This window comes from Podarcis pityusensis (genome assembly GCF_964106645.2).
Source record: "Podarcis pityusensis genome assembly, chromosome: 12".
NCBI lineage: Eukaryota > Metazoa > Chordata > Lepidosauria > Squamata > Lacertidae > Podarcis > Podarcis pityusensis.
In genome coordinates, this window is record NC_138037.1 from 12,193,723 (window position 1) to 12,216,334 (window position 22,612).

General features: G+C 43.8%; 1 protein-coding gene and 1 long non-coding RNA gene across 7 annotated transcripts in view; one reads left to right on the forward strand and one right to left on the reverse strand.

Annotated features, from left to right (window-relative positions):
* DPP6 (dipeptidyl peptidase like 6) overlaps positions 1–20,760 on the forward strand; it is a 483,312-nt gene extending 462,552 nt beyond the window's left edge. For all 6 annotated transcript variants that reach the window (XM_080974041.1, XM_080974043.1, XM_080974040.1 and 3 more), the window contains exons 17-26: positions 1,963–2,010; positions 5,774–5,872; positions 7,238–7,307; positions 12,407–12,601; positions 12,900–12,954; positions 14,171–14,282; positions 14,988–15,046; positions 15,659–15,731; positions 15,860–15,933; positions 18,019–20,760. In XM_080974041.1, coding sequence (XP_080830167.1) covers positions 1,963–2,010; positions 5,774–5,872; positions 7,238–7,307; positions 12,407–12,601; positions 12,900–12,954; positions 14,171–14,282; positions 14,988–15,046; positions 15,659–15,731; positions 15,860–15,933; positions 18,019–18,165 — 932 coding nt within the window. In that variant the 3' untranslated portion in view covers positions 18,166–20,760. The remainder of the gene's footprint in view (positions 1–1,962; positions 2,011–5,773; positions 5,873–7,237; positions 7,308–12,406; positions 12,602–12,899; positions 12,955–14,170; positions 14,283–14,987; positions 15,047–15,658; positions 15,732–15,859; positions 15,934–18,018) is intronic.
* On the reverse strand, positions 18,823–21,523 carry LOC308459166. The gene is made up of 2 exons (XR_013977832.1): positions 19,630–21,523; positions 18,823–19,162 (listed from the first exon to the last, which is right to left on the reverse strand). It is a non-coding gene; the product is annotated as an uncharacterized lncRNA (long non-coding RNA).
* Positions 21,524–22,612: the final 1,089 nt, after the last annotated feature.

Consider the following 22,612-nt stretch of genomic DNA (forward strand, 5'->3'; position numbering starts at 1 on the left):
ACTATTGTTTGCAGGTTTCAATTTATCCGTGAACTCCACCCAGAAGCAACATACGTAGTATTCATGGATTCCTAACAGAGAGGTATATTACCTAGCCTGGACTGGGGGAGGAACTGAGCCAAAGGAGAATCTGTTGCCCTGGGAATGCTTGTGCAAGCACCAGAGAGAGACTTCACCCAGTGCAGTGGCATAAAGTAGGGTATTATCGGAGGACCTCATTATCCATGTGGAGGCTGCTGTTGGACCAACTCAAAACTTCATGGCCTCCATGACAACCATGGGTCTCTCATCGGTCCAGCACACCAGGCAGGGCACACTCTCAATGGGATCATTGCCCCAAATGCTATGAGGACTGAAGAAAGGGGGAGTGCAGTGCACTTCCTTGTCATGGTTAGACCATTATCTGGTTAACGTTGGACTGACGATGGCAATTCCCCCTTGTAAGGGTGGTGGCCTCATTCAGATGGCCCACCAGTGGAGACTGATGGAATCTGACATGTTCCTGAATGCTCTAGGGCAGTGATGGCCAAATTCGGCCCTCCAGCTGTTTTGGAACTACAACTCCCATCATCCCTAGCTAGCAGGACCAGTGGTCATAGATGGTGGGAATTGTAGTTGAAAAACAGCAGGAGACCCAGGTTTGGGAAACCCTGATCTAGAACAAGAGTCACTTCTGCTGGGCTGCTGCACAAGCAAAGTAGGAGCTGCAACTGACTGTGTGCTTCCAAAATTCTCATACTTTCTGTCTGGCCTGTCTCCTCTCAATAGAATGAAAGAGAGCAAACTGTGAAAGCTGATTTCCGACAGAATATTTCACACTCCACGTAATATGTTTAGTCATCAAAGAGCTTATCATTTACATTTCCTGCATGCATTTTGAATGTGTGAGCAGGATAATTAAATTCATATGCGCCAGCGTTTCACAGAAGAAAAGCAGGGGCACTTGAGTATTTGTCACACTCTGAGTGGGGACAGATGCACACGCACATGCAAACGCAGATGCCTGTGTTTTTTTCTTTCTTTCTTCCTCCTGCCGTTCAGGCTCATTGCAACACAATTGACTGACATGCTGGCATGCAGATTGACTGCTGGTTTGGTAGTCTGTCTTGCCCTTCCTCCATTCCAGGCAGCTCTCTGCTTCTTTATTTTTTAAGGACCACGTGTGATTTAAAAATGCAATGTGCAGTTCTTTCCATTCTGAACTTTTTTGAGAATCAATTTCTACAACCTTGAAAGACAGCTTCAGATGTGTGTGTGTGTGTTAGTGACATCACTGGTTTTTTCCAGCCAATCAGTGCTGTGCACCTCTGTGTTCTGGTTTCCCTTGAGCTAAAGCTGGAAACGAAAACTGTATACCTATACAAAATGCAATGAGGTTACTTATATCACTGATCTAATGGTCTAGATCTGTCTGCATGCTTTCTTTGACAGTAGTAGTCACTGCCTTCTCTTCTCCACCTCCAGCACATTGCATTAATCTACCTTGCCGCATCCTGTCCTGCAGTGATTTCTGAAGCCAGGGGGCCATGACACCTTGTTGTTGTTAGCAGTAAACTATCCAGAATTTTTTGCATCTTTAAAGCTTTCATTTCCCTTGAACCCCATCCATCAGGTGCATAAAGATAGAAATGCTTTGTGCGGCATAAATTGCACGATGTTGGAATCATCTAAAAAAAGCAAATGATTTTAATTGTGTTTGCGCTAATTAAAATATTGACAAATTAGAGAAGACACACTGAGCACTCCATCGGGAAAGGCTGTCTGTCTTACATGTCTTTCTGTTTGGTGGTTGCTAATTATCCCTGGGTGATTTGCTGCTTAGATCAGCCTTCCATGAAATGTAATCCTTGGCTGGCTCCAAGGGATTCGGAAGCAGGCTCTTAAATATAATTTTTAGATGCATCTCTCTCTCTCTCTCTCTGTTTTTTTAATGTGATGCATTTCTTTCTCCCTGTTTCCAAGGTCCAAGAGTTCCACTGGTAACAGTCCACAACACATCAGATGCACAAAGTAAGTGGTCATCACATGGTAGGAGAAGGCTATTCAGACTTTGGTAATTGGGGAGAGGGGAAATAATTGGAAAGAAAGGCAAGGTTCCCACCAGAGGTCAAAGGCCTGCAAAAAGACAATATAATGAACCGTGTTTTGGGTTTGGATTGGAAGAAGAGGGGGAAGAGGTTGCTTAGAAGTGTGGAATAATAGTTGGGGTGTTGGATAGCAATTATGTCAGTTGACAGAAGAGGGGAAAGGAAGGCTAGAGGACATCACCTGACACTTCTCAGCAGCCTGACCCAAGGGCCCAAGATTTTCATAATACAGGGCTGGTTTTGTTGATGATGATAGTGGCACTAAGTGGGGGGAGTTATTAAGTGATCAGCTGACATCCCCAGCAAACAGAGCCTTTTCTGCAGCTTCTCCCATACTCTGGAATTCTTTCCCAAGGGAGGTTAGATTGACTCCCTCTTTGTTCACCAGAAGGCTAAGACCTTCCTGTTCAGAAAGTTAGTTGCCAATGGTGCTGATTACTGGACAAACTGTTTTAATTGCTGGCTCTAAATGTGTTCTGGTGTATTTTAATTACTAGTTTGTTTGTTTTTACTTTTTTGTTTCATTGTGTTGTTTTAAAATATGTTTTATTATGTTGTTTTTACATGTTGCAAGCTGCCTTGAATCCCAACTTGGGAGAAAGGTGGTTTATAGATGCATTAAATAATAATGATCCTGATTTCCAAGTGGTCCAACAAGTTTGGGAAGTGCTGAGTTTAGGAGATTACAGTGGAGGCAAATGTCCTCTCAAGAAGCACCAGATCAGGAGAATAAGGTCCACAAACAGATGCAGAATCAATTGTAAAGAAGATTAGGAAGTAAGGATTTTTCACTCACCACAGATGGCTGACTTTCGCGGCAAAACCAAAACCTTTCAAAAGTTCAGCACAGAACTACCTTCGAGAAAATGCATTCAAGCAAGGCTAGAGGTGAGGAAGGTGAAGCTGGAGATGGGATGGAGGAAGCCAAGGCTAAGGAAAAGCAAAATAACCATATAGCCATTGCAAGCCTAGCCACGCCTGTTCTGAAGTTCAGTGGGACTTGGGCTGCATACACACAGTGCATTTAAATACATGGCTTCCCCCAAAGCAAAATGGAAATCATAGTTTACCCCCCTCACAGGGCTACAGTTCCCAATATATAATATATAATATATAATAAATATATAATAAATATATAATATATAAAATATATAATATATAATAGTTCCCAGGATTCTTTGGGAAAAGTCATGTGCTCAAAATGTATGCTGTATACGCAGCCTTACTCCCAGATAAGTGTGATATAAATAAATATAGGCAAGCACAAAGCTTTACCAAATTGCCTCGCTTTGCATTTGATTATCATATGCCTGGTTCTTATACGGTGCTCTCTTGCCATATTGGATAAAGAAAGCCATTGTGATGGCCTCCTGTTAGCAAAGTTCTATTTACTTCATAAGACGAGGCCACATTAAGGGACTATTCTGCAGCAATCAGATAACTGTAAATCCCACCAAATATTATGGTGTGCTTACATTTAATTAAGAGCCGGCTATTTGTACTGCGCAGACAAGAGTTCCCAGCGGTCCCAAGGCAGGGAAATAAATTGAGAATTCTCTGGGAGATATGTCAGTCTCCTCTTGTTTCTCCCACTCAGCTCCCGCCTTCCTCTTGATGCAATTATGTGAGCAAATAGAATGGCTTTTCTGGAGTCCCGGCGTGGCCAGCCTCTTTCTGCTGATAAAGCTAATTGTGCAAGCCATAATTAAATGAGGATCCTAACATTTAACCAAACTTAATAGTCTGCTGCTTTGGAGCTTTCGCTGGGGTTATGATTTCAATAAAGATGAGAGCAGCCTTTTCAGGAACAAGTCTGAATACTCATTGAACCATTAAACCCACCTGCTGAAATAGCAGTGGGGGGGGGGCACACTGATTGGAATTGGCAGGCTTTTGTGATACTTCTTCTCCTTTTTAATTCATTGGAGACAAACACTTGAGCCCAGAATATGATTACGAGTTGCAGAAACGATACACTTGGGTGGAGGGGAGAAAGAAGCCTTGTTCCCCCCCCGCCCCCGTTTTTAGGGTGGTCCATGCATAGATTATCATAATTCATGCATAAATGAAAATCTCTCCTCAAATTCCCAGCCTATTAGCTCACTGGTCTCCCTGTCAAATATGTGCATCAATCTGTAGGATGCATCATCAATACTTTGCAAATATTCACATGATTAAAAAAAAAGAGTTACCAACAAAGTAGAGTTTAGCTTGAGGTTATTATGAGGATAGGGGATGCGGGTGGCGCTGTGGGTTAAACCACAGAGCCTAGGACTTGCCGATCAGAAGGTCGGCGGTTCGAATCCCCGCGACGGGGTGAGCTCCCGTTAGTTGGTCCCTGCTCCTGCCAACCTAGCAGTTCGAAAGCACATCAAAGTGCAAGTAGATAAATAGGTACCGCTCCGGCAGGAAGGTAAACGGCGTTTCCGTGCGCTGCTCTGGTTTGCCAGAAGCGGCTTAGTCATGCTGGCCACATGACCCGGAAGCTGTACGCCGGCTCCCTCGGCCAGTAAAGCGAGATGAGCGCACAACCCCAGAGTCGGTCACGACTGGACCTAATGGTCAGGGGTCCCTTTACCTTTATTATGAGGATAGGTAACACTGGTGTTTCTTCTGAAGAAACACCAAATGTAGACCTTTCCTTTGCACCACGTGGATTCTGCGTTTCTTGATTCCTGAGTGCAAATCCCTATCAGAAGTATAGCTGCTCCAATGCCCCAATCCAGGTAAAGCCATGCATGAGGAGGAGGAGGCATCGGTAGTGCTGATCAGCTGCTAAGGAAAGGGCTGAGGAGGGCTGGATTTAACGACTCCCTGCCTCCCTCTCTCTTGAGTTATCTGTTGATCGATTGAAGGAATTGAAAAAGAAACAGCACCACACAGTAAAGTCGCAATGAAAACCTGCAGTTAGTGGCAGCTAAAACCCGGAGCAGCCAGTATTGATCAATGGTAGCAGGAGAAATGCTCCTGAACATAATTAAGATGATAATAAACGTCGAACAGCAGATCAGTATAAGTTGGTTGGTTTTCTGAATGGGCAATGTTGGGCTGAAGCTTCAGAATGGTGGTTATTCATTCATTTATAGATCACTTCCTATGAAGCACCTTGAAGGAATTCCACAATGCCATAAAAGCAGATATAAAACAATTGCACAATAACAATAAAAACTATTACGTGTGTAAAAATAGTTAAAATGATTACATGTATAAAAACTATTTTGAATCTAATACAGGTATCGACTGGGATGTTTTTTTAAAAAAAAATTCTCTTCTTAGAAGGCTTATTTGAAGAGGACAGTCTTCTGCAGACTCAGCAGACTTTTGCTTTGTGCTAAAATAAAAGTTCAGAGATTACAAAATCACAGAATACTAGAGTTGGAAGGGACCAATGCAGGGATCATTGAGTGGGGCTCAGACCTACAACCTTGGGATTAGGGGTCTCCTGCCAACTGAGCTATACCAGGAACTTCTCTCATAACTCACACCTACGCTGTCAGCTTCCCAATGGCCATCATATTCCAACTAGTTATTGCCCATTTTGCAAATTCTGCGCTTCTGTTTCTCCACTTCTCCCACCCTCCAGTTTTGCATAATGAAAAAAAAAATATTGGCTGCTCTTTGTCAGTATAGAATTAACAAATGCATTGTATGACATCTTGGATTATTTTTTCTCCCTGTTCTTCCAGAACTCTTTGACCTAGAGGTAAATGAAAAGGTGCAGAAGGCAGTAGCAGAAAGACAAATGCCCAAAGTGGAATACACAGAAATCAAGATTCATGATTACAGTAAGGTTTTTCTTTTCTTTATGTCTTATGTATTTTTGTCTCTGCTCTTTAATTGAAATCCCCCCCCCAAATTAAAAAATAAACCCATGGAGGCTCTATCAGATTTAAGAGCATGTTCTGTGGGGAGGAAGGGGGTTAACCCTTACCTGCCCCCCAGCATGGACTTGACAAAGGTGGCTCCCCTGAAGCTTCTATTTGGCCCAGGAATAATGCTTTATGCCAGAAGCAACAGTAATTTCTTCAGGAAGGATGGTTTTTGCAGCAACTGCAATAGGATGCAAAAAAAACAAAACAAAAAACTTGACACATTAAATGTGATTGGACATATAAATGTATCATCTGCTCTGAGCCTTGGAATAGGTATGTGCTGATGGACAGAGCCATAAACATATACTGACAGTAATTGCACAACTGTTTCCTCGGGACCTAGCTATATGTTCAAAACCAGTCTTACATGCTGAATTATCTCTGCCTTGGTTTAAATATATTTAAAGCCACGAGTTGTTGGCTGTCCTGCTGCTAATGATACAAATCAGCTATCTATTAGCAAGTCTGATGGAATAAATTAATTAGGCAAGAGTGTCATGAGAAGATTGCAAAGCAAACTGCTTAAACCTATTGGCTAATCTGGCTACTGATTGCCAGGCCGTTGTTCATGCGCACTGTAGTTTATTTTGAAAATAAACCAAGGCAGGAAGAATCTCCTGCAGCAGCCTCTTTATGCCTGCACCAATATGCACCCAAGGGGGTAAAAAACGTGAAGCACAATTTGTTCTTCTAAGACACATTCCTTCAACCAGTGTGCTGTTCCTGCAAATGCTCCTTCTTAATTTAGTTCATCCAATTAAGTCTTTTCTGCTTCGTTTTATTCTACCAGGGCAAGTTGCAATCAAACCCCTGGAGTTTAAAATGCACAAGAAGAACCCTTTGTCTTCAAAAACCCTGAAAGCAGGAAAAGAGGAAAGCAGCCTTCTCTTCCTCGCTGTGGGATATTTTCATTTCACGTAGTATCTCTCTCTCCCTCCCCTAGTGCTTCCAAAATATTGCCTTGCGGTTCTGCAGCTCGTCCACCTGCCTACAGGGGGAAATAATACATATCAGTGGCCACTAATTGCATGTTTGGTGCATGACCAAGCGACGCACCGCGCCTTGGCTCCAGATTCCTTGTCATCTTCGATAATGCTGGGCAGGTTTCGTCTTTGAAGGTGTAGATATTCTGTTAAGGTGTTATTTGCCAAGCTAGTCTATGGAACGCCGTTTTGTTCCCACTGAGAAGCGCCGCCGTGTTACCAGCAAAAGAAAAATATCATTCAGCATAATGACAACCTCCTCAAACTTAAGTGCTTACTTATGTCTCTTATCTAGAATTGCCGATGCAGATTTCAAAGCCGGCCGTCTTCACCGAAAACATGCACTACCCCTTGCTTCTTGTTGTGTGAGTAAAATTATGAATCGTATTGTTTTCAGAGGACATCTAGGCACCCAACCCAGGCTGCGCGTTGCTTGTTGCTAGGAGAAACATGGGATTTTGGACATACGAGGTTAGAGGGTGGAGCAGTGCTTGGCAAAGTCAGGCAAAAGCCGAGTAGCTGAGGACGGAATAGAGCATGCGAGGAGCAAGGGGCCATTACAGCAAACAGGAAACTGCCATACTGGATCAGGGCCAGAGCATCTGTTCCGCATGCAGAATAGGTCCCAGCTTCAATTGCAGGTAGAGCTGAGAGCTGCCTGAATCCCTGGAGAGCCTCTTCCAGTCGCAATGTAGGCAATGCTGAGCTAGACTGGAGTCTGTCCCATTAGCATGAAGGGGGCACTGCCTACCAACCTCTGTTTTCAACGAGCTCCTATCTGCCTACCTGCAGCCAGTCCAGAGGGTGGCACTGCCGGTCAGCTTCCTCCCCATCCTTATCTCAGTGTTACCCTTATAGAATGCAGCAGGGAGCAAGACAAAAGAAGAGTTAGTTGACTCTGCCTGCCATTGGCTCCTGTTCCGCCTCCCGTGGGCGTCTCTGTGCTCTGCCCTGCCAGCCAGACACTGGGGGCACCAATGGCCTGACTCAGCATAGGGCAACTACTCCATCTTCCTGCCTTCCAGACAGTTTCCCCATCTGGCCCAGTACTGTCTACTCTGACCAGCCATAGCTCTCCAGGCTCCCAGGCAGAGAGGAGGACTCTTTTTTCCCCCATTGCCTGCTGGCTGATCCTTCAAGCTAGAGATGCCAGCAACTGAACCTGGGACCTTCTGCATGAAAAGTATGTGCTCTGCCACAAGGAGTGGACAAATGTGTCAATTTCCGGTTCTCCCAGTTTCTCGTTTTTCCAGTCCTCAATTCCCTCCTCCACATTTCTGCAATTAAAAGAAAGATAAAAAGAAACCCTCATGAAATTTCTTCAGCATTTCAGTACAAATTTATTGTAATAAACTCATGCAGTTTTGAGAAATGTTCACATTTTTGCAAGCAATTTCAGCCAACACAATACATTTTAGAATGTTGTTTCCCCTAAAATATACATTTATATCTGCATGCTTTGGCCTAGTGGGTGCATTTTTCTGCACATTGCTTGGCTGGAAGACTGCATTTGCAAAATTCTGAAAAGTTGGGAGTTTGAAGGGTGGCTGCTTTTCAGTTTGCTTCTTTCCGAAAGCAAGGATTTGGACAGTTTGCCTTTCAATGCAAACTGGATAGAATTTCCCCTCCACCCCTTCCTGTCAGTGCACTGTGGTCCCTCCCTACATGAGTCAGGGCAGACAGTGGCAGATGCAGAAGTTTACTGGATCTTCTGAGCCAATTACCCTCTTGTGCATAGTTAAGAAAGAGAGGTCCTATTAATATCCATTGCATATGGTTAAATTAAGCCAAAAATATATTTCTCCAAAAAGCATCACCGCAGATATACAACACAATCCAGTGGGAATTTTCCAACCAAACGCCGTTGCTCTTATCCAACTCCCATTCATTTACTATAGACAAGATGTATCTCTCTCTTACTAGCCTTAAAAATCAATTCACCACATGAAGCAGCTGCCTCATTGGCAGGGCAGAGTCTGCTTGTGCTGGCTGGGTCTTGAGAAATATTTGCTAATTAAAAACAGCAGTGGCACAAAACCATGATGTTCCCATGCATCAGAACTTAGGCACAAGCAGAATATAAAGTTGGGGTGAAGAGTCACATTATTAAATGCTCACCAATGTTAAAAACTTCCCAGCAAATAGAAAACCAGAGCAGCTGGGGGCTGCCTTTTCAGTGCTCGCTTTCCATTTGTAGGGAGGTGGTGTTACGAATGTGAAGGAGCAGTCAAAAGTGGGCTAGTCATCAACAAACGAGTAGCACACTTCATTCTATGACAGCCTAATTCTCCCGCATATACGGGCCTGATCAGAGTCTGAACACTTTGCTGGCTGGTCTCACATAATCCTTCCTGGGATGTGACCTTGAGCCATTGTGGAGCTGGCAGGATGAAAAGTAAATAAATACAGTCAAACAATTATTTTTTCCTTTGCAAGCGAAAAGAGGGCATGACATTGCCCGTGTGTTCCAAAATGTCACCCCGAAGCTGGCTTGAAGGGAGGACAAAAGCTCTGTCATGAAGCCTGCCGTACCACGTCAAAAATTATCTCTGGGGAAATGTGCTTCATTATACAAGTGCTTGAGGAAGATTGGTACTCATCAAGCTAACGACACTTGATTAGACTGCCTCAGAATGAGGATGCACTGCTGGGCTGTGTGTTGAATAAATGCAAATCAGGAAAGCTGTATGCACGGGAGATGGGGGGGGGGGAGAAACCCACACACAGGATCCAACCAACCTGAAAAGAATTTTCCTGTATCACTAAGTGCTGCCTAATCCAGCAAACTAATCCAGCAAAGATCTCCATCCTTTCCTGCAAGATTTTCTTGGTGGAAGATGCATTTGAGATACATAGCACCATAGAATTATAGAGTTGAAAGGGCCCAATCCTCTGCAATGCAGGAATCTTTTGCCCAGTGTGGGGCTCAAACCCATAACCCTGAGATTAGGAGTCTCATGTTCTACCAACTGAGCTTCTGAGCTCAATTCATTGTGCTAATTTAACTTTCAAAGCCCTAAATTAGGCTCAGGGAACTGGCAGCCCTCTTAATTAACTCCCAACAGTCCTAGCCATCGTGGCGAGTGGTCAAGGATGGTGAAGGGAGTTGTAATTCAACAACACAACAGGTTTGCTGTTCCTGCCCTAGCTAGACTGAGCCCAGGAAATTTCAAGAGTCGGCCTGGACCCTAATACATTTTCAGATTCTGTTCTGGGTGCTTCCTCCACTGGGGGTTAGACAGATGTTCTTCCTCTTATAGTGTGGCACCATCCCCATCAAATTCTTTCCCCCAGCATGTCTACAAAGCTAACAACTTGGGCATTTTCAGAAGTGGGGCCTAATTTTTTTGGTTTTTGCAAGGGTTTTTTGGGGGGGAGGAAATTGCAGTTAGTGGACTGTGAGAACATGCTGGGCTGGCCTAATGTAGATAGAATTTTAATTTTTTAATTTTTAATAAAAAAAATTATTAGTGATGAAATTGCTTGAGAAGCTGTTGTAACTGGCAGTTACACACTTAGTTGAGGACCTTTTTTGTCTCGGGGTGAAAGGTGAGATGAAAATAATTTATTTTAAGATGAAATGAAATTGCTGCTACGTTCACACTGCTTTGCCAAAGACCCATCACTGCCTTTTGAAATCTGAAGCGGATATGCTGCTACCACGAGAAGTCAAATGTGCTGTTGCCTGAAGAAAATAAAATCTGACATCTTGGCTTGGCAAAGAAACGCATTGTGATATATCACACTTCACGTTGGTGTTAACTTACCTGTTTGGCTGCGACCCTGAAAAAGAAAGAAAAAATAAGCTCTGTTACTTTCAGCCATTAAACAAGTAGGGCAACAGGAAGCCTCTGACTTCCTGTGCTTGTGTGTCAGCTCTGGAGGAGGGGCTTTTGCATCTCAGCCAGAGTGGTAGTTCCAGGACTAGTCAGCAACATGCTTGGGTATCCATTGAGGCCCATGACCTGGCAGATCATAGAGTTGGAAGATCATAGAGTTGGCCTGGAGAAGGGACCCTGAGGATCATTTCATCCAACCTCCTGCAATGCTGGAATATGCAGCTGTCCGATGCAGGGATTGAACCTGCAACCTTGGCATCATCAGCACCATGCGCTAACCAACCAAGCTATCCAGCCGATGCTGATGTCACCTACTGATTTCCCATAGTAGGGGTGTCTGAAAGCAGCATAAAATGCATAAAAGATGCAGCTGTCATTACGGGGCCTCTGGGGCAATCTCCCACATTTCCCAGCAGAATGAAACCTGGACCGGACTTGTATTTGGGGGTGGGGGAGGCAGGATGGAGGAGCACAGTATGTGTGAAAGGAGACACCTTGCTGCCTGCTGGCCCACAAAAACGTGCTGCTGGCCTTGTACAAGGAGATTCATGAGCTCCAGGTAAGGGGAGCGCATGCACATTTTATGAATGTGCAATCCACTGTTTCAGCTGTTAGCCATAAATGTGAGAAATTGGGATTTTGCATTCACTTGCACTTAGGAAGGAGCAATGGAAGCAGGTCAGACCACCAGGAGTGGAGGAGAAGTTCGGTTCAAAGGTGAATATTGCCCAATTTGCACTTTCCAAAACAGAGCAAGAGCTGAAACACAACAATCCTTCAAAAATTTGCAATTCTCCAAATTCTGAAACGCAGTCCCTCCAGCTGAGTAATGTGTACAAAAAATGCATGTTGTGGGGTAATGCGCATGTAGTATTAGTGAAAGCAGTATATGAAAATGCATTATATGGGAGAAGATTGCGCTGCAAAAATGTGCATATTTGACAAAATTGCATATAGACATGTGTATTAGGAGGAGGAAATGCTCTTGGTCAGTCCTGGTCAGATGCTGGTCAATTTTCATGAGGACTTTAAAAAAATGAGAATAATTGCAAGCTGATATAAAAACTTGGAGAAATGAATTTAGGGTTGGAAAAATGAGAGCCTGAAATTGACAGATTCACCCACCCCTATATCAGGCTATTTGTCCATCTGCCTCAGTAGTGTCTACTCCATCCTTCCTCAGCCTGTTACCCTCCAGATGTTTGGGCTGGAGCTTCCAAAATCCTGGACCACTGGCCGCGCTGACTTGGGCTGATGGAGGGCACTAAGTGGATCAGCTCCAGCCTTTCTCAGCCTTGGTTTCCCAGATGTTGTTGGACTACCACTCCCATCAGCCCTAGCCATTCACGGATGATGGGAATGGTAGTCTAACATCTGGGAGACCCAGGTTGAGAAAGGCTGGTCTGTTCTGACTGGCCGTGGCTCCTGAGCAGATGTCTCTCCCATTGCCTGCTGCCTTTACTCTATGAACTGGAGACCCCAGAGGTTGCAGCTGGAGCCTTCTGCTTTTACAGCACGTGATGCAACCCTGAGCTGCAGTTCCTTCCTTTCCTGTTGTTCCCTAAACCATTAATTGTCACTGTGCATCGTAACGAGATACCACTTGCTTTGTTCCTGTTTTATAGTGACGGGACTCCGGGCACACAGAGCGTGACGGAAAAGTTTGAGGTGAACTGGGAGAGCGTCATGGTCAGCTCGCATGGCGCCATTGTGATGAAGTTTGATGGGCGTGGAAGTGGTTTCCAAGGGACCAAGCTGCTCCATGACGTGAAGAGGCGGTTGGGTGTTTTCGAGGAAAAGGACCAGACGGAGGCTGTCTGGTGAATGAAAGAATCCTTTGGGGGATTGGTTTTGTTTGTAACTGCATCCTGGAAATTGCTGCTGTTGCTTTTCAATGATTTGTACTATTCTGTTTTTTAAAATGTGGTGGCGTTGCAAAAGAACATGGTGTCTGCTCAGGACAGCAAGCATCGCCTCTGCCTTTTGGCAGCTGATGCTTTTGCATATCAACTTGGAATTCAGCCTGTGCTTCTGTTAATGCATCCTGGCTGCAATATTCAAGGCACCCTCTTACTTTAAGATAATCAAATTGTCCTGCTTTCTTTCTTTTTTTTCCAGCACAATGCTGCAAAACACATACATTGATAAGTCAAGAGTCGGTGTGTTTGGAAAGGTGAGTGCCTTTTCAGCCTTCACCTTCAGCTTAAGAGTTTAGATCTGCATCTTGATTGAGTGAGCGTGTCTGCGGTTTATTATGGCCGTCTTTTTAACAGCGGCACGTTGCTTGATGATTCTGAGAGAGAGAGAGCCTTGGGTTTTTAATCAAGTCATCAATCTGTGTTTTCTTGTAAATCCTGCCTTGGAAGAAGAAGATGCCAAGTGTTTGGGAGAAAATACTGTGTTGTGAGGCTTTGCTTTCCCTTGCCCTCTCGCCTTTATTTTTACACATTAATTCCTGGATATTCGTTCCCTCTCTCTCCCGAGGCCTGTTGAATTGTAAGTGGAATTGATTCAAACCTACATAAGGTTTGCTGGTGTGCATTTCAAAGGGGATGCCACACTGATATTCAGTAAAATGCAAAATAATAATAATAATAATAAATCCCTAAAACATTAAATCTCTAGGCGTAATTCTAAGCAACCAAACAACAAAAATGACTGTGGCCCTCCAGAGACTGCTGGACTCCCAACTCTCATCTGCTCCAGCCAGCATGGTCAATGGTCAGGAATGATAGGCATTGTGGTCCAATGGCACCTGCAGGGTTACGCAACCCCCCACCCTGTGAATAAGCAGCATATTTTAATACATAGAGCATACCACAGAAGAGCCTTTTGTTTAATAATAATAATAATAATAATAATAATAATAATAATAATAATTTATTATTTATACCCCGCCCATCTGCCTGGGCTTCCCCAGCCACTCTGGGTGGCTTCCAACCAAATATTAAAATACAGTAATACATCAAACATTAAAAGCTTCCCTAAACAGGGCTGCCTTCAGATGTCTTCTAAAAGTTTGGTAGTTGTTGTTCTCTTTGACATCTGGTGGGAGGGTGTTCCACAGGGCGGGTGCCACTACTGAGAAGGCTTTCTGCCTGGTTCCTTGTAACTTGGCTTCTTGCAGTGAGAGAACTCTCAGGAGGCCCTTGGCATTGGACCTCAGTGTCTGGGCAGAACGATGGGGGTGGAGATGCTCCTTCAGATATACTGGACCGAGGCCATTTAGGGCATCTCCCACTTATTTGGAAACTTTTCCCTGTTGGATTTCCATTTCCTGAGGTATTAAAATATGGGCAGCATTGTGATGTGGTGCGTTCTCTCCATCTGAGAAGGATGGTTTTTACATTCCAGCCCTCATCTTGTTGCTTCTTCCCCTTTCCTCTCAGGATTATGGAGGCTACTTGAGCTCTTACATCCTCCTTTCTGGAGAAGAGAATAAAGACCCTGTCTTCTCCTGTGGCGCTGCTCTTTCCCCACTGACGGACTTCAGATTATATGGTAAATACTGGCAGACACAGGGACATGGGTTCATTGGCTCAGCAATCACACTGTGCAAGTGCTCATGGGCTTTGAGAATCTAAGTGAGCTTCATGGCTGAGGGTGGGGGGATTTGAACCCGGGTCTCCTAGGTCCTATTCTGGCCCCTGAACCTCTACACCGCATTGGGTTTGGATGGCACCCTTCCATACATATTCTCAATGTTGCTTGCATCCATAAGCAATAAACATCAGCAAAACAGTGTAAGGATTATGACAGCAGATAAAACTAGCAGCAATAAAGTTGAAGGCCTCAGAAAAAGTCCAGGCAAGCCTCCCTGGCCAGGGATTTCCCTGACCAGGAGCCCACAATTAAGAAGGCCATCTTTTCCCCAGGTGGTGGCCTCCCTATGCCTGACTGCAGATGGCACTTTGGGGACAAACTCCAGTTATAATCTCAGCCCCTGAGTGGTGTCTGGGACAGATAATTCCTTTCAGCTTTGGCCAGCGACATCCCAAAAGGATAAAATGGTATCTTTGTTTAAAAATCTTTATTTGCCCAGATAAATAAAGTGACAAAAATCCTCCAAAATTAAAAAGCTTGCAAGCACCTCATAGAAGAAACCAGGCCAAACAAAGCACAGTTGGTTTTATTTATTTATTTTGCTGTTTGAAATATTGGTCTGAGCTTGGTAATGCCTCACTGATTTCCCTTTGTTTGTTTCAGCTTCGGCCTTTTCAGAAAGATACTTGGGATTACAAGGGATTGACAATAAAGCATATGAGGTAATGACTTGGATAACGGAGCTGGCAGAAGGAGCCTCTATTTTTAGCACAAATGCAACACAGAGCTTTGATTTTTAGCCCTGCTCTCTCGGTGCTGCTTGAGGGCACATAATTTGGATCGCAGGAGAATCCGCTGGTGGCAGAGGCTGTGTGTGTGTGTTTCATGCATTATCATAGGTGTGCTCGTCTGTTTAGGGGGTTTAAATCCTGCCTTCCAATGCAGCAAAATAAATAAATCGCTGGATGGCTTCCAAAAATTTAAGTGTTGGATAATACAAGATCTCAAAAATGGTGAGCAGTACCTGAACCTAAACTAAAATAGTGCCAGGTTAATTTGATTGGAGAGTGGCGCTGCCTCTCCTGAGGGCCTTTATGAATCCAAATTCTAGGTCTGGGTGGGCTTGCAGAAACAGTAAGAGTTTTCAGCAGGCGTCTAAAACAGCTGAGCGAAGATGCCTGTCGCATGTCAATAGGAAGGCAGTTCCAAAGCCCAGCAGGTGCTGCCTCGTTGTTGTTAAGTCCACTGGTTAATTTTCATGCTCAGTAAAGTTCTCAAAGAACTATTAGTGCAAGGACATAAAATGCTGAAACTCACCTCTGTTTTAATCTCAGACTACTAAACTGGCACATAAAGCGATGTCCATGAAAGATCAGAAGTTTTTGATCATTCATGCAACTGCTGATGGTAAGGCCTCTGCGAACACAATCTGTTAGCAGCACATTTTGCATGTTTAAAATTATTATTATTATTATTATTATTATTCAGTTTTTATCATTATTCTGGCACTTAATGATCCTAATCTGATTTTACAGAGAAAATCCACTTCCAGCACACTGCTGACCTCATCACACACCTAATTAGGGCAAAGGCTAATTACAGCTTGCAGGTAAAGTATTGTTATGTGTTCATGTTCTTTTCATTAATACACATTATCTGCATAGGCAATTTTGCATTCAGTCAGTGCGGTGCTTTATAGCGAAATTGCAGTGATGTACGTTTTGACCACATGGACAATCGTGGCTCTTAGTGGCTGCCAGAGATTGATAACCCCACATTGCAAACATGCAATAATATGGAAAAGTAGAAGTTGGGGCATGGAAACTGGCTGCTATAAGGAGGAGGATCAATAGGCATGTTCTGTTCTGTGGTTTGCCTATTGAAGGATGCAGCTTTAAAAGCCTCAAAACGGCAAACTCCACAACTATACCAATGAAGTAGCAAGCCACAGGAGATAGCTGTTAGGGGTGCACAAGTATCCTATAATAAGACCCCAAAGGGCGGGGGTTTTGTGAACATTCAATGTATTAAAAAAGACCTCTGTGGTCCTCTCATTGATTGCCCCCCTCTGCTTCCCACTTACCCAGCCCCAAAAGACCCAAAATCCACCTTTGGGTCCAGAAAAGTGGGAAGCAGCAGTGGCGTCAGCAGGTACCCCCTGAGTCCCAACACAGAGTATTTTCCAGTCCCAGAATCCTTGGAAGAAAGACAACAGGGCTTGCCCCACAGGAGAGGGCCTTCCTCCCATCATGGGAATGGTCATAAACAGAGTCATTAACCAACCAGCCCCAGTTCTGTGCCTGGTGGGAAAACACACTCTCCCACTGGGAGCACCTCCTCCCACCAGCAGTTTCCCTTTAGCCAGATCCAAAGGTAAGTCCTCGTCTAGACTTCATTTGGCTTCCTGCTACAGCTGCCTGGTTAGGCCAAAGGAAGCCTGAGACAAAGAGGTGGCTGTCCAGTTGCCAATTATTTCGACTTTCTTTCTCTCTCTCTCTCTTTCTTTCTTTCTTTCTTTCTTTCTTTCTTTCTTTCTTTCTTTCTTTGTAAATAAGGCCATAAATTACTTTATCCATTGACTTCTTGTTCTCCCCTTCCATGGTTTCCCTATTTACTATTGAATGTTGCACATTTCACATAATACTATTCAATACATCAATTTTAACCTATTTATCTTAATAATTAATGCTGTTGCATTAATTGCTTGCATTTTCATCTCACTATAGTAGTTCTTTAGATAATAAAAGGCTTCCAGTCCTCAGTGAATTTTTCATCATTTTGGTCTCTAATCATTGCTGTTCATCTTGCCAGTTCCACGTACTCCATCATTGTCAAAAGCCATTCTTCCTTTGTTGTAACCTCTCCTCCTTTCCATCTTTGGTCATACAGTATTTGCGCTGCTGTTGTTATATACATAAAAATGTTAACCAACTCTTTGGGTACATCATTATCTATAATTCCTAGAAGAAAAGCTTCAGGTTTCTTGGGAATCTTCAACTAGAACATCTTTTTAATCTCATTATATATCATTTCCCAATAGCCCTTGGCTTTTTTTACAAGGCCACCACATACAGAAAAAAAAGTTCCTTCTGTCCTTTTACACTTCTAACACATACTTTATTTTGTTTTGTACATTTTGGCTAACTTTTTTTGGTGTTAAATGCAGTCTATAAATAATCTTCATATAGTTTTTTCTTAGAGTGTTACAAGCAGTAAATCTTGGGTTAAAGGTAAAGAGTCCCCTGACCATTAGGTCCAGTCGTAGCCGACTCTGGGGTTGCTCATCTCGCTTTATTGGCCAAGGGAGCCGGCGTACAGCTTCCGGGTCATGTGGCCAGCATGACTAAGCCGCTTCTGGCGAACCGCCGACCTTCTGATCGGCAAGTCCTAGGCTCTGTGGTTTAACCCACAGCACCACCCGCGTCCCTAAATCTTGGGTTACTCTTCCACAACTTCTTCCACGAAGACATCGCTATATTATGTCCCACATCTATTGCCCAATGAATCATTGCCGCTTACTTCATATTTTTAAGGGTCAAATGCCCTCACCACCTCTGCATTTAGCCCACGGGATAGCAAGGCTGCTCTGGATTTGAGAGGATGAGCTTGGATGTTTCTCAAGGTGGATTTCAACTCCAGCTGTGGCACATCTTTACCTGTCCACCTGCTCATGGCGGCCTTCCTTTCTTTTCAGATATACCCCGATGAAGGTCATTACTTCAACAACCCAGCCCTGGAGCAGCACCTGTACAAGTCCGTGGTCAATTTCTTCGCGGAGTGTTTCAAACCCCAGGACAAACCCCCCGTAGTATCAACGAAAGAGGAAGACGATGAGGAATAACCCTTCGGGCTTGTGCTCATGAGCACAAGGCAGTTTATAATAAATAATAATAATAATAATAATATGCAACTGAATCTCTCTGTTTCCCCCCCGGAGAAAGAAGCATTACATGAGCATGTATTCAACAAAAACTGCAAAGGAGAAGCAGTCCGCCTGCTGCTTGTACTAGATCATGACTCTTTCCTGAACGGGAGAACATTTAAGCATGAGGAACTCAGCAGAAACTGCTGTTCAAAATGAGAAAAAGAAAAGAAAGGATCTTCTTGTCTTCTCTTGCCACAAAGTGACTTCTGGAGTAAGATGCTCAAATCAGGAAACTGAACTTAGAAGGAGATTCCCCCAAGATGACTATTAAACAAACCCCTTTGCATTGAAAGTATTCAAGCGGTAGGAATGAAAAACCCACCATCCGTCTGTGTTAGGGTTCCCTTAGTTAGCACCTCATTGTCTCAGATAAGACTACCAACCATGGAATAAAGATTATAGCACAATTATTTTTCCAAGGTACCAATTTATGTGTTGTTTGCCCATTGTCCTCTGCATTTCGGATAATTGGTCATTGCTACAGAATTGCTCCGCTAAGCAGAGGTTTCCTTTGTAGCAAGCCCTGCTGTAGTCACACTAACTTTTGATTAAAGTTCATGCACTGTATAGGTCTTTCTGTATATAGTGTTTATCTGCCACTTCCTTTTCCTTCAGCCTTGTACTAATCCTTTAGCTCTGCAATGTATTCTGGGTAAGGGGAGAGGGGAGAAATTGCTTAAATACAGTAGACTACATGGAGTAGGGTCCCCTTTCTTCCTAAAACATGCAGGAACTTTCTTCCTGGAGATTTCTTTAAGGCACTGATTACAACTTAGCTTTTTGGGTCTTGTTAACATGAAACAGACTTTTAAGCAAACTGTCCAATGCTTTTAAAAAACAACAAAGTCGTAATGGGGCAGGGGAGGGGCAACGAGATCTGCCTGACAGTTGACACACCACATAGTTTAAAGGCCTACCAGTCCAAGGTCAAGAACTGCAGCTGTCATGCAAAACAGCAAGGTTCTGGTCCTCATTGTTGTGGAGAATGGGTGGAGCAAATCTGGGGCATCTCTTTGGGACCTAAAGCAGGGGTCGGCAAGGTTTACCTTGCCTGGGTCGGTTCACTCCAGTGGAGATCCCTCTGTGGGCCGGATTGTATGTGTGCCCGCGATTTCCGGCGTCTGTGCCTGCGCAGATGCACTTTTCAGCGCCGCAAAAGCGAGTCCCTGCACCACACTGGTTTAGTGCAGCGCACGGGGTCTCACCAAGTGAGCGGCTTGGTTCGGGGGCATCTCAGGGGGCGGTTAAACGACCCCCATGGGCTGCTTGTGGCCCATGGGCTTTAGGTTGCTGACCCCTGACAGATCTTGACAGTGTTTAGAGGCTAAGATTTCCTGCCTTGCTATGTCAGCTGCCTGGCTAGATCAAAGCACGGGTTGCCTACTCAGTTGTGCGGCAATTTCTTCTCCCCTAACTCTTCCACAGCTCCAACCTATGTTAACTGTAATCATCCTAAATCTGCAGATATTACCATCACAATAACGTATGCATTTTAATCAGTGCTAACAAAAGTGTTTGTTTGTTTTTTGTCTTATCTCTTGTTGTGATGATGAAACCTAGGTTTTGGGATTGCAAGTTTGCATTTATTTTTTTCCTCATTGGCTTCTAAACACAGCCCTCTTCCTTGCTACAGTTCCCTCCTATTCCCACGCCCCAACCCCTGCTCGCTAGAGTCCTGGGAGAGACAAAAATATTTCAAACCATTTTGAACCCCCTCACACCTTTTCTTCTTCCTTTGTCTGTTTTGGCTAATGTAAATTATTCTGACCAAATGTACAGCTAGTATGAATACTGTATAATTCATTTTGTTGTATATAACAGGAATGTAAGTCTTTGATTTGTCGAGTCTCCCTCCCTGAGTCCCTTCTGCAATCCAGTATTATTACGTCTTGTGTTCAGCATGCGCCCAATAACACTTGTTTGTTTATTAAGACCCCTTAGAGGTATTCATTAGAACTATATCAATTGTGCGATCCTTTATTATTATTACTATTATTATTATTTGGACAGCTTGAATGTCAATGCCAATTTCTACATTTTTACATTGTGGCTGTTGGTAAATTGCCCATCCCAGGCAGCAGTGCGACGCAGATCACTTTCGCAGCATTCCTCGTTTTCCTCTGTTTTGTTTTAGGTTCAGTCTGTTGGCTGTTGGTGATAATTAGATCACCATGGGAGATAATTCCAGTGGGGAGTGAGGACATTTCTCTTCTCTTCCCTTCCTTCCTTCCTTCCTCCCTCCCCCCCCCTCTCATAATTTATCGTTCATCAGAATTCACGTGAACAGGGATTACAGAATAATGCTGCTTCCTCCGGCCAAATTCCAAATAGACCATGTGAATGCTACAGATGTCCAGGTTCCAATAATCTTTTTGTGGCTGGTATGCCTGAACTGAATTTGAGCAGAGGAGCTCACTGACTGCTCTGTTCGTAACCTTTTGTAGCGGGAAAGCCCAGGTGTGCCATAGTAGTGTTTGTTCATCCATAAAATAAAGCATTATTTTACCACCAGGTTGCTGTGCTTACTTTTTGTTCCGTAATACGTGGCCATTCATAGAAGGCACTGAAACCATCCTTGACCATCTGCATTGTGCTATATGCCTCAATATTTTCCCTGCAAGCCAAATGGAGGAGGAGGAGGAGTTTGGACTTGATATCCCGCCTTTCACTCCCCTTAAGGAGTCCCAAAGTGGCTAACAATCTCCTTTCCCTTCCTTCCCCACAACAAACACTCTGTGAGGTGAGTGAGGCTGAGAAACTTCAGAGAAGTGTGACTAGCCCAAGGTCACCCAGCAGCTGCATGTGGAGGAGCGGGGAAGCGAACCCGGTTCACCAGATTACGAGTCCACCACTCTTAACCACTACACCACGCTTCCCTGCTCCTCCTTTGCTGCTTATGGTGATGGGGGCTTCATTACAGGCTCCAATTCTCACTCACATTTCCCCCACACTGAGTGCCATTGACATCAAGGTGCTTTGAACCATCTTCCACTTTCACTTTGTCACATACCTTCTGCACCAGGGATAGTCAACGTGGTGCCCTCCAGCTGTTTTAAACTACAACTCCCAGGACCCCATCCTATGGGAATGGGAGAGAAATGTGATTCAGTTTGCATTTAAGAGCGAACTTGCCAAATGCATTCTCAGAAACAATAGGCCAACTGAAACGCAGCTACCCTGCGAAATTCAAACTTCTCCCAATTCTGCAACGCTGTTCTCCAAGCCAAGTAAAGTATATAAAAATGCATGGACATATAGAAGCATAGATTAGTGAAAATAGTGTGCAAAAGTGCATTATGTTGTTGTTGTTGTTGTTGTTGTTGTTGTTGTTGTTGTTGTTGTTGTTTAGTCGTTTAGTCGTATCCGACTCTTCGTGACCCCATGGACCATATATTATTATTACTATCATTTATTAAATTGGTATACTGCCCTTCATCCGAAGATCACAGGGTGGTTTACAATATAAAAATACAAAATTGGAACACAAAACACATAACAATAAAGCAAAAGCAAACAACTAACCCCTCTTCCCACAAACACATTTAAAAGGCCATAGGTTGCTTAATCAGCCAAAGGCCTGGTTACAGAGAGCCATTTTTGCCTGGCACCTAAAAATATGTAATGAAGAGTTTTGAAAAGCAGAGTAAATAGCATTGGGGCTAAATGAATCTGGGGTCTGATTCAATAGCAGAGAGCTTTTTGAGATCTGTAAATTTGTGATTTTCCAGTCTGTTGAATAATTAGCTATTCCCTTCAGACTGAGCCATGCAAAAATAGTAATTGGCTGTAATAGTTCTAATTAGTAATACATTATTAATTGTGCCCATTGTATCATCATTTAATAACTTCTCTGGTTGTTAGTGTGTGTCGGATACAGTGACTGGATATTAATGTTTGGTACAATCATTGGGTTAGCAAAGTTTCTTGTTCATTCAAGAGCAGTGTGGCTGGAAGAAGACAGTGTGCTGTAGAAAGGGCAGACAGCAACAAAACGCAAAATGCAGCCCTGGCTTTTTTCCACCCACCCTCACCTCCCCAATGAAACACTCATGTGAGATACAGCAAGCTGTTCCTGCCTCTTGTCTGTCTAGATGCAAGGAGCATCATTCATTTGCTTCGGGCTCCAATTCCTGCTCTCTCTCGCGCGTTCATCAACAGCCCAACCTGTTCCTTGCGATTGTAGCATCTGTCATCCACACAATTGAAATGCAATCTGCTCTGGGTATTTGAACTGACACACAGTTTGTACAGGAAACATGTAGCATTGAATATTCCCGTTACCGGCTTCCTGCAGCAGGGACGTGGCAGCAGCATGTGTGACATGAACAACACCCGCACATTTTTTTCCTAGGATTTCAAATGT